Source organism: Lissotriton vulgaris, chromosome 10 (genome assembly GCF_964263255.1).
Source record: "Lissotriton vulgaris chromosome 10, aLisVul1.2, whole genome shotgun sequence".
Lineage (NCBI taxonomy): Eukaryota > Metazoa > Chordata > Amphibia > Caudata > Salamandridae > Lissotriton > Lissotriton vulgaris.
Window position 1 is genome coordinate 19,684,307 of NC_141698.1, and position 12,036 is coordinate 19,696,342.

General features: G+C 47.6%; 1 protein-coding gene across 1 annotated transcript in view; it reads left to right on the forward strand.

The window, feature by feature from the left end:
- Positions 1 to 12,036, forward strand: part of HCFC1 (host cell factor C1) — a 167,512-nt gene that overhangs the window by 100,378 nt on the left and 55,098 nt on the right. Inside the window, exon 14 of the mRNA XM_086940255.1 lies at positions 8,445 to 8,587. Coding sequence (XP_086796381.1) covers positions 8,445 to 8,587 — 143 coding nt within the window. The remainder of the gene's footprint in view (positions 1 to 8,444; positions 8,588 to 12,036) is intronic.

The following is a 12,036-nucleotide window of genomic DNA, read 5'->3' on the forward strand; positions in this document are numbered from 1 at the left end:
CTGGGCTACAAAAAAAAGAGAAAAAAAAGACTACGATTCCGGACCCACCCACCAGATTGCGGAATATGCCCAGCATAGTGAATCCAGAAAGATCTTAAAGCTGCAAAACTACACCGACAGGTAAACTATTCGTTTCTGTCCTGCAACTCCAGTTCTGTAGTAGGGGTATCTCTGTTAGTCATAAGCGCCCGCCCTCCTCCCCGGTGGAGAAAGATATTTATGTAAGGAATGCTACAGGTCTGACGTGTTACGCCTTCAAAAAGAACTGAAAGTGAAAGGGACCTGCTGTGCATTCTGGGATACTGGGAGAAGTTCTGGAGAGTTCTCTTAAAGGCACAGTATACTGTTTGAGCCACATAATGGCAGCCTATGGGGCTTGTCTGTCCATTCCTTTCTCTCTATCATTCCAGAGGCTTTTGCTGGTAGAGGCAAGTTTCTCTGTGGAGGAAACTGGGCAGGCTGTGCTGCTTGTGTGGAGTTTTGGTGGAATTTCTAGTTGAAGTACTGGACCGTGTAGCCTGTGGATATATGCTGCATTATCTGTCTTTAAATTCTCTCTTGTGCCTTTGCAGTTCTGCATTTTGTTTGACAATTTAAGAGATTATTTTTGATTGCTCCGGGGTCCACGCACATGGGCGGGACTATTTACTAGATTATGACTAGAACAGAGATACCCCTACTACAGAACTGGAGTTACAGGACAGAAACTATTCCATTTCAGTCATGTAACGACACCAATTAATTTACAACAGTGCCAATGAGGGGGCGATGCTGTACGCTGCAGGTTTTAAAGCTCCTGCCTGGCTATCTCCTATCGACAACATCCTGCTGTTATTTTAGTTTACCCCCCACCCCCCTAAAAAATATACCAGAGAGCTCCACTGGCACCGCTGTGAAACTGCCATCCTCTTGCGGATCCAGCGAGGTGGCACTGACAAAGTGGCGGCTGCAAGTTGCCGGACAGCGCATTAACCTCCAAGCCCTGCTGCAGCATGATGGTCCCAGACAGTACGCAGCAACAAGAGACCTGCGGAGGTGTCCCCAACGTGCGGATACCCTACTACCTTGTCTGCCGAGGTTAGAAGTGGCTCAGCGGGGCTGCAGGGACCCTAGACTACCCTGGCAGGCAGCAGTGCCAGATGGAGCTTTTTGAGTGCTGAAGCGAGGTTGATCGAGCCCAGGCAGACTCTGGGAGACAGGCTCTGCCTACCACTGCCTCCCTCACCAGGTGCTACACCAGAGGTGGGAAGACAGCGCCGCAACATACTGGCTGCTACTGGGGAACTGAGATTATATGGCTGCTGGCCACTGACTTCCAGCGGGGATAGCAGAGTACAACAGGTGACAGTTCCTGGCAGCCCCTCCATGCTCGGCCCGCAGAGAGTACAGCAGCACTGGTTGCCACTGCACTGCAGCCTAGAATTGGAGCCCCGGAGCAGTGGGTGTCCTGCCCCTGTCCTGAACTTGTCTCAAGAAGTAAGTTCAGGCACTGCCCATATATGGAGGCATAAAAAAAGAGTAAACTACCTCTGATGGACCCTAGGGGAAACACTGACTGTGCATTTGGCCTGATGACCTGTGCATGTAACTGACAGAGACGCATTATACAGGACTGGGCGCTGTGCAAAGTTAACGCATGGACTGCCCGGGCACCTGTGGGATAGAAACAAAATAGGATGGGTGCCCTGGGCTGCTAGGACTTTAGTCAAGTCAAGTCAGAGAATTTATATAGGCACTACATACCCAGAGGGTCTCAAGGCGCTAAGGAAGGGGAGGAGGATTACTTGTCAAATATCCACGTTTTAAGTTGCTTTCTGAATGCTAGGTGGTTCTGGTTAAGGCGAAGGTAGGTGGGGAGAGAGTTCCATGTTTTAGCAGCCAGGTATGAGAAGGATCTGCCTCCCATGGTGGTCTTGTTGATGCGAGGTACAGTGGCGAGGGCTTGGCTGGAGGAACGTAGTTGGCGGGAGGGGGTGTAGAAGGACAGTCGTGAGTTGAGGCATTCTGGTCCAATGTCGTAGAGTGATTTGTGTGCGTGGGTTAGCAGTCGGAAAGTGAGTCTCTTGTTGACGGGTAGCCAGTGGATGCCTTTCAGGTGACCAGAGATGTGTTCGTTGCGTGGGATGTCTAATATGATTCTGGCTGAGGCGTTTTGGATTCGTTGGAGTTTCTTCTGGAGTTTAGCGGTAGTACCTGCGTAGAGGGTGTTTCCGTAGTCCAGTCGGCTCGTGACCAGAGCATGGGTGACTGTTTTCCTGGTTTCGGTGGGGATCCAGCGAAATGTTTTTTTGAGCATGCGAAGAATGTTGAAGCAGGATGAGGATACGGCGCTGACTTGTCTGTTCATTGAAAGTGAAGAATCCAGGATAACGCCTAGGTTCCGTGCGTGGTCTGTCGGGATGGGTGCTTTTCCAAGGGCTTCCGGCCACCAGGAGTCATCCCATGCAGAGGGGGATGTACCTAGGATGAGGACTTCTGTTTTATCTGAGTTCAGTTTCAGACGGCTGTGTTTCATCCATTCAGCAACTTCTTTCATTCCTTCGTGTAGGTTATTTTTGGCGGTGCTGGGGTCCTTGGTGAGAGAAAGGATTAGTTGAGGGTCATCCGCGTAAGAGATGATGTTGAGGTTGTGTTGGCGGGCGATGGCCGCGAGGGGGCTCATGTATACGTTGAAGAGGGTGGGGCTGAGTGAGGATCCTTGTGGTACGCCACAGATGACTTCGGTGGCCTCGGACTTGAATGGTGGAAGGCGGACTCTCTGGTTTCTTCCGGTGAGGAACGAAGTGATCCATTCAAGTGCTTTTCCTTGGATTCCGATGTTGCTGAGGCGTTGTAAAAGGGTGCTGTGGCAGACTGTGTCGAATGCTGCAGAGAGGTCGAGCAGGATGAGAGCGACTGTGTCTCCATTGTCCAGTAGAGTTCGAATGTCGTCTGTTGCTGCGATGAGGGCGGTCTCAGTGCTGTGTTTTGCTCGGAAGCCAGATTGTGAGGAGTCGAGGGATTTGTTGGCTTCAAGGAAAGCGGCGAGCTGGTTGTTGACAGCTTTCTCGATTACTTTGGCCGGGAATGGAAGGAGCGAGATGGGGCGGTAATTTTTGAGTTCGGTGGGGTCCGCTGTGGGTTTTTTCAGAAGGGCAGTGAGTTCAGCGTGTTTCCAGTTTTCCGGGAAGGTGGCGGAGTTGAAGGAGCAGTTGATGACGTCTCGGAGGTGCGGTGCTATGACGGAGTCTGCTTTGTTGAAGATGTGGTGAGGGCATGGGTCTGTGGGGGATCCCGAGTGGATGGAGTTTATCAGGCGGATGGTGTCCTCAGTGGAGATTGGGTTCCAATCGTTAAGGGTGTTCGCGGGGGAAGAGTGTTCAGCATGTGGTTGGGTGGGTTGGACTCCGGGTTGGTTTTCGAAGCTGTTGTGGATGTCTGCAATCTTGTTGTGGAAGAATGAGGCTAGGGAGTCGCAGAGGGCTTGAGAGGGGGTGATGTCGTTGGAGTTGGCCGAGGGATTGGAAAACTCCTTGACGATGTTGAAAAGTTCCTTGCTGTTGTGGGCGTTGTTGTCAAGTCGATCCTTGAATGCTGTTTTCTTGGCCTTTCGGATTAGTTGGTGGTGAGTGCGGGTGGCGTTTTTGAAGGCGTCCTTGGTGCTGGTGGTTGGATCTTTTTTCCAAGCTTTTTCAAGGGATGGCAATGGTGATGTCTGGTGCGGAGGAAGCGTTCATCCATGTTTCCGTTAGGAAGGCGATGTCTGGAGAAATGGTGTCTAGTAGATTCCATAGGTCAATGGCGTGTCTGTGGACCGAGCGGGTGTTGAGAAGGATGCATTGTAGGTGGTTGGGGTCGGGAGTCTGTGGTGTGGTCGTAGCGGAGATGTTGTCGGTGCCGCTGAATTTGCAGGAGTAGCAGGAGAAAGGTCCATGGGTTTGTCCAGGAGCTGCTTGGACGCAGTTGGTGGCGCGACCGGGGTTGAGGGCTAGGAGGGTGGCGGCTTCGTAGGTAATGCATGAGGGCTGGGCAACGCGAGGGGCAGGGGGTATGGCGCTGGGCGCGGTCCAGGCGCGGACGGGCGTAGACGGGCTTACCTTTGGCGCACCTTCGGCGCGGGTTGGGCGCGGTCGCTGCGCGTGGGAGTAGCTGTCATATATGGATAGTGAAGGGGGAGGGGCGAGGGCGTCTCAGCTGGGAGGCGGGGCGGGTCACGGAGGAGGACAACAACAACTAAAATGGCAGCGGAGGGGTCAGCGGAGCGGAGCGCTTGGGGCCAAATGCGGTGATACAAATAAAAAGCTTACACAATGACAATTGCGCGTTACAAAATAATTTAAACAAAGCGGCAAGCAGGGCAGACTGCAGGTATTCAATCACGATAAAAGCGAAATGCAGTGATACAAATAAAAGCTTACACAGTGACAATTGCGCGTTACAAAATAATTTAAGCAAAGCGGCAAGCAGGGCAGACTGCAGGTATTCAATCACGATAAAAGCGCACAATGATACCACAGTTCGCCAGGGAGGCAGGGGAGCGACCACTCGGCTGGAAAGCGAAGCGAGTCACAGCGCGTGGAGGACACGGAGCGCTGTATCTAGGCAGTGGGAGGGCGTCTCAGCTGGGAGGCGGGGCGGGTCACGGAGGAGGACAACAACAACTAAAATGGCAGCGGAGGGGTCAGCGGAGCGGAGCGCTTGGGGCCAAATGCGGTGATACAAATAAAAAGCTTACACAATGACAATTGCGCGTTACAAAATAATTTAAACAAAGCGGCAAGCAGGGCAGACTGCAGGTAGTCAATCACGATAAAAGCGAAATGCGGTGATACAAATAAAAGCTTACACAATGACAATTGCGCGTTACAAAATAATTTAAGCAAAGCGGCAAGCAGGGCAGACTGCAGGTATTCAATCACGATAAAAGCGCACAACGATACCACAGTTCGCCAGGGGAGCGACCACTCAGCTGGAAAGCGAAGCGAGTCACAGCGCGTGGAGGACACGGAGCGCTGTATCTAGGCAGTGGGAGGGCGTCTCAGCTGGGAGGCGGGGCGGGTCACGGAGGAGGACAACAACAACTAAAATGGCAGCGGAGGGGTCAGCGGAGCGGAGCGCTTGGGGCCAAATGCAGTGATACAAATAAAAAGCTTACACAATGACAATTGCGCGTTACAAAATAATTTAAACAAAGCGGCAAGCAGGGCAGACTGCAGGTAGTCAATCACGATAAAAGCGAAATGCGGTGATACAAATAAAAGCTTACACAATGACAATTGCGCGTTACAAAATAATTTAAGCAAAGCGGCAAGCAGGGCAGACTGCAGGTATTCAATCACGATAAAAGCGCACAACGATACCACAGTTCGCCAGGGAGGCAGGGGAGCGACCACTCAGCTGGAAAGCGAAGCGAGTCAGTAACATCTGAGAGAACAGATGCTTGTTCTCTCAGATGTAACAACAGTACAGTAACATCTGAGAGAACAAGCATAAAAAAATTTAATAGGTATCTCGTTTCATTAATTTAAAGCCATTTGCTTTGTTATACAATACCATTAGCAAAGCAAATGGCTTTAACTTAACCAAAGGCGAGACCTATTGCATTTTCAATGCTTGTTTGACTTAGTCCCAAGAAACAAGCTCTGGACTGTTCTCACATAGGCTGGCCTTCCCCCTATGGTCTTAGCACTTGTTATCCGCCTCCATGAGGCCAACTATGCAAGAGTTTGGTGGGGCAATCCAGGACAGCATACCGATTCGATCAAAGTCTGCAAGTGTGTCCGACAGGACTGCGTTTTTGTACCTACACTCTTGTCATTATTTGTAAATAGTGTAGTCCAGCACCTTGCTGAGGTCCCTGCACATTCCCTCACTCTAGGAGGCAACAAAGTGGTAACACTGTTGTTCGCGGACACCACGTTAGTTTCTAAAATCCCTAGAGGGCTGCAGTTGCTTTTAGACTGCTTCAAGGCATTCTCTGATTCATGAGGCCTAGAGGAGAATACCTCAAAGACAAAGCTTTTGACATTGAACCCTCACAAAACGTATAAAGGGAAGCTAACACTGGATGGGGTCCCGCTGGAGAGTGAGTACCATTGACTATTTGGGGATCACTCTCTTGGATGATATGTCCTGGAAGCCACAGGCATCAAAGTATTCTGCATCATAAACCGATAACTAGGGAAGAACACAGGATCTCTTATAGCAAACCAGTAGCAGCCCACCTCCATATATGACTGCAAGGAAGTAGGTTCGGCATTGTATTGTGCGGAACTGTGGTAATACGAAAAGATGGAAGGCCACCTTACCACAGAAAATAAATTCCTGAGGGCCCTAGTTTCACTCCCGCAGAGCAACCCTCTTCATCCATTAAGGCTGGATATTGGATGAGCCACCAGTATCCAGAGGGCCAAGTTACGTCCCCTTCTATTGTGGCTTTGCTTAACCCCTTCCATGCTCATGACAAGGTCAGCTCGTCATGGGTGTTACCTGCGCTGTGCTTATGACGAGCTGACCATGTCATGATTCTATAGTATTCAAGTATTTTCAGCACAGGAGGGGAAAACCCCCTAGCAGCCAAGGTGTTAAATTGTAAATGTAAATGTAATGTAAATGTAAGGTGTTTTGTAGCGCGCTCAATTACTACCGGAGTATCCTGGCGCGAATGACCGCTGGGGAACCCGTCCTGGCTTTCCCTGTGAGATGGTCCCATGCTGGGTATCTCCAAGGTGAAGCCAGGCATCCCCGGCGTCTGTGGGGGGCCGTTGTAGAGATGAGGCAAGCTTAATGCCCAGAGTTACCGAGTGTGATCACTGCCCAAAGTGGGCACCGAGGCGAGAATTATCAGTCCGCTGACCCTGGTCCTCGACCCTGCCGCGTCGGGAATCGAACCCTGGTCCCGGGCCGTTCTCAGCCTCCGGGTCTGCCGCCTCTAACCAGTGAGCCACACCTCTTCCACCCCGAGCTGCTTCCTTATGCTGCTGCCCTCTCTGAAGTGAAGGCACTTGATCGCTATTAGAAAATTACTTGGATTTGCAAGGTGAAATCTTTGCTTACTGCAATAGGACTAGAGGGGATGTGGGAAGCTAAGGGTCCAGCATGGCTGCCTAGCAAGGAATTGATAAAGAAACAATATTGGAATTTGGATGCTCAGTCTTCATTATCGTATCTGTCCTGGAGTAATGTGGAGATCAAACTGTCCGGCGAATACGAATAATATCTGGAGGCTATCACGATTCCTCAGGATAGGAAGCTTTACATGCAATTTTGGCTCCGCTCACTTCCTGTGAACTCTTGTACAGATTCCTGGCTACAGCCATCCATTCCATCAGTTTTGTCCTGGCTGTCCCCTTGCTGTTGAGTCAATTGGCCACATATTTTTTGCCTTTCCACTGTATCAGCGGCTGAAAGACAAATGGCTTGTTCCCATTTGCAAACGCTTCGGCCTTCGTTGCCATCTCGAGGCACTGCGCTTTTTAAAATCTGATCCCAGTCTCCTGGTAGTCTGCGAAGTGGCAAGGGTTCTCGGTAATATGTGGGCAATTTGAAGGTCTGTTGAAACTGTAACATCATTATACTTGTAAATGTATAGGTTTTTAAGTACTTCTTAAGGCGTTTTAATTGTCTATTTATTCTTTGTGTAACTGTGAAATTGGTGATTTTAATTGGGTCCGTTTCAGTTGCTATTTTCATCAATAAGCCAGCATGGTGGCCCATGCTGTTTACACCTGCTTATGGATAGGCTCTTGCTGACCCTGATTCTTGGCGCTTCTCTGTTTTTATCCTTTTATCAAATTTTTAAACAATGGAGTAATATTCTTAGTTGATTACCAATGTATTCTTGTACATACCAAAAATATTGTATAAATTGTACGGACTTGCACTTTTATGGTCTGATGACCAAGATAAAGTTTGATGATGGTAATTGAATTGCCATGTTTCATGCTTGGGCTGTCCCATTTTGTGGATGTCCTTCAGTCTTTAAATAGAAAGTGCTCTAGGTTAAGGACATGAGCCAGCCACCGAAGAAAGCGGTTTAAAGTTATTTCTGCATCTGCATTGACCTAAAGGCTGCGTTCTGTTGATTGTGGATTCTGATTGCGGATTCATGACTGAAAGCGGTTTCACATAAAAAGAACCCACTTAAACATAGACATAATGCATGTACAAATATAGATGAGGAATAATGTTTGAAGTTTGTGGTAAAAGTATTGCAGGTAAATTGCAGAAAACTCAAAGGTTTGTCATGTTCGGTGCAACAGATGTTAACATTTGAAAGGTTGTAGTTATGCAAATGTTTGGATGTTAAACAACTAGCTTAAACCGATTTTGCATTGAAATCTATATATTTGTCAACTTGATATTGTTGCACAGGTTGAACACTTACCTGGCCCATGAAATAAAACATTGAAAATGTTTCTGCCTTCGCCTTGATGTAGCCTTATTATTTTCCTCCCCTCTTCCAGGTGTAACAAGCACTGCCGGAATGAAGTCTCCCATCACTATCTTTACTACCAAGGTGATGACTTCAGGCACTGGGACCCCAGGGAAAATAATCACAGCGATGCCCAAGCTCACCACGACTCATGGGCAGCAAGGCTTGACTCAGGTCAGTCTGCAAACCTCCTTCGCCCTCTGCGTTAATGCATTTGTATCTGATGAACATGTCATTTCAGTTTCTGTGTTAACCTTAGACTAAACGTGCTGTGTGCAGTCCACCTGTTTAGCCTTCTTGGTCTCTTTCTCTTAGATTCCTCAGTTATTCTCCCAGTCTCACTTATACACACAGCTGCCTACCTCAATGTTATTGAGTTGCTTGTCATTGTACAACTCCTAATTATGCTGCAGCATTAGAGTGTATCAACAGTTGCAAGATGAGGAAATGCCAAGCTGTGAAAAGTCCTTATCACTTCAAAATTGGATTGTTCATATTTGCTTTCTTCACTTCAGGTTAAAAGTTCTCTGTGCTATAAAATCCAAGTTTTAAAAACGACCTCTACAGCCTACTTTACTTTCAATTGGTTCCATTTAGTCAATGAAATAATGGGCTTCCAGCTTGTTCTAAAGAACCAAGTCAGATTTCTGATGAACATCTAGCAATTAAGGAACGAGTGAACTGTTATCACACTTGAATTTTACAGGTAAAAGAGGCTTTTGCTGGTTTTAGGGCTTTACTTTAAAAAATATGGTGAGCGCAGCTCACTTATCTGGAGAAAGGCACTCTCTGGGATGTTACAGTTCCATGTTTAAATCCACTGGACAACACAAGGGAAAGTCCAACAGTGCTTTTTCAAGCACTGTCTAAAGTAGTACTAGAAAGATATTTGAGGCATGTGTACTGTAGAGATGCCCATACTTTGCATACTCCTGCCGTCTAGTTTTGGGTCCAGATGTTTGCAATTTTTTTTCTTCCAAAGAAGTCTTTTGAGACATCAGGTAAGGTGCCGACTCCTCTTGATAATGGTGTGCATGGTCATCGACTCCATTGTTTGTTGTCTTTCCGCCAACAGGTTTGGACATATATTTCAGTGCTCAGGTTCGAGACTGTTCTTCGGGATCCTTTCAGTGCACAAGCTACTCTACCCCTGCTGGTATTGTTTTGAATGCGTTTTCCATCCCTCGCATATTGAAATTCAGAAAACTTATCTCATTGATTCGGAACACTTCAACTGCGGCTTTTGGAACTAGCCGTCCGAGTTACCTTCTACTGCATACCAACTCCATTGACGTAACAAGCTGATGGAACTGACTCTTTTCAGTTCTGCCCTCGGTGCCACTCAAGTACCCTCGTACCGACATTCTTAAAGTTTGCAATTTGTGCTTATCTCTGGATCACAAATAAGAAAACTGTGAGGCATGTGTCATTTCGATCTAAAGACCTTGCTGGACCATATCGCTCAGCGTAGAGAAATGCAGAGGCAGAACACAGAAGACCCCACCGATCTCTTCGGCTAAGAAGCTATTGAAGAACAGGAGGAAGACATTGCTGCCAAAAAAGAGGCCTTGTCTGTTCTAGACCCCGATTCTGAACTAAAATCTATCTGGAATTCCATGATCTTCCTGCTGGTCTGGGGTTGGGAGTACCCACACCCCTGTGCCCCCACAAAAACCCACGTCGATTAAACAAAAAGCTTTTGGGCCACCTCTGCTGTCTGGCCATGGTAGGCACAGCGAGACTGTTTTGAACGGTCTGCCCTCCGGCTCGGCACAATGCACAAATAAAGCCTTCCAGTTCCACACACCTGCAAATCATGCAAGAAAGATTTTATCCAAAAACAAAACAAAATACATATACATCTAGACACTGGACGCATTATAACATAAGTATTTGCAATGCAATAGGTCTTGCATTTGCCAGAGTTTGAGCTATTGGCATTGTAAATGACCATGCCTTTTATGTGACTTGCAAACCTGCAAGCGATATGTAAACACACACTTTGTACATATTGCCCTTGTCCTGCCAGTCTTGCTTTCTAGTATGCAATGACCTAATGCATTACAAATGCTTGTTGAGCTCTGAGATGGAGGCGGCAGCAGCCATAACAAGGCAGGGACAGTGACGCCAGGCCATGCTTTTTTTTCATAAGTAGGAGGGAGGCGGCAGCTGCAGCAAAATAGACCTCTGTCTTTGAATGCACAGAAAATGTGGCAAGATAAGTGGAAGATTTACATCCTTGTTTACAACAGAGCTCTGTTAACCACGAGCACTGGTGTTGAGTGCTCCAGCTCAAAGAAATAAATAGTGCTCACAAGCTCTGTGTAACACATGTAACTGGGGCAGTCCTTGAAAATGGACTGAGCTTTTAAAATCCATATCCTGAATACAGTGTGTCTTGCAGAGACAGCACAAGCGCTGCCTTGGAGAGGCCTAAAAATCTGTGCCAGTACCATCTTCCAAAAGGAAAACTTCTTTCCTACAAGACATTGGATATGATACCTTTGAAAAAGGACATAGCTACAGTCCCCTGTACCGTATTTCTCCTTCACCACTGTATTCACCTGTACCCGTGGCACCTTCTTTACCTACAAACCATCTAAATATTACACCCCAGGGTTCTCCTCACACAGAACCAGCCTTAGAATAACAAAGATCTTAGCCATAGGCCCCATACCACATGTGATTCCACAGTGCTTGGCATGGAGCTCTACAATCTTGCATCTTTACCTAGTCCTCTTGGGTAAATTGATATGAAGCTTGGGGTGTGCAAGTGGTGTGCTATGTGTAGATCACGGGAGGAATCTGGTAGACTCTCTTTCCACACAAATCAAAAAGGTGTCATCTGTGAGAGTGCAATCTTTCTTGCATTGGTATACCCCCACTTTTTGCTGAACTGCTGATGTGCTTTGACTGAGTGTGCCCTGGGCTCCTGCCAATCAGGTACCCAGGACCTGTTCTTTCCTGAAACTGTATTGAACCTAAAACCCAATTGGCATCTCTGGCCACCTATCCGCCCCTAGTAAATGGTACCCAGGGCCTGGTGACCAGAGAAGACCCGAAGGGCTGCAGCACTTATTGTGCCACCCTTAGGGGCCCTGTACCCTGACTCCCACACACTGCCTTTGCAGGCTGAGTGTCTGGACAGAACTAAACAGAGTTAACATGGCACCCAACCCTGTGTGCCATGCCAACAGAACCCACTGCCCTGGCATACTTCAGTCACCCCCTCTAGCTGGGTGCCCTATGCCAGTGGTTTGGGCACGGGTGCATGAGCCCTGTGTTCTCTTCCAGGGGATCCTCATCAATAGTCATAAGCACTGAATACTCCCGCCCATGTGCGGGACCCCTGAAACAATATAAAAATATATATGTAAAAACACATATATCTCGATCCACATATATGCAAGTACATATATTTTTCTCACACCAATGCAGCCCCAAAACTGAGGCTAAACAATGTAAACACAAGTGCATGTACTGCAATTAGTAAGGAAACAAAAAACACATTAGGTCAAATATACCTTGAACTTTGTGTTTTAATGAGTTAAACCACTCATAAATCCTGAAAATTGCTAATAAATAGACATTGTTAGCCCTCAGGCTGCATTGTAAAACAATAG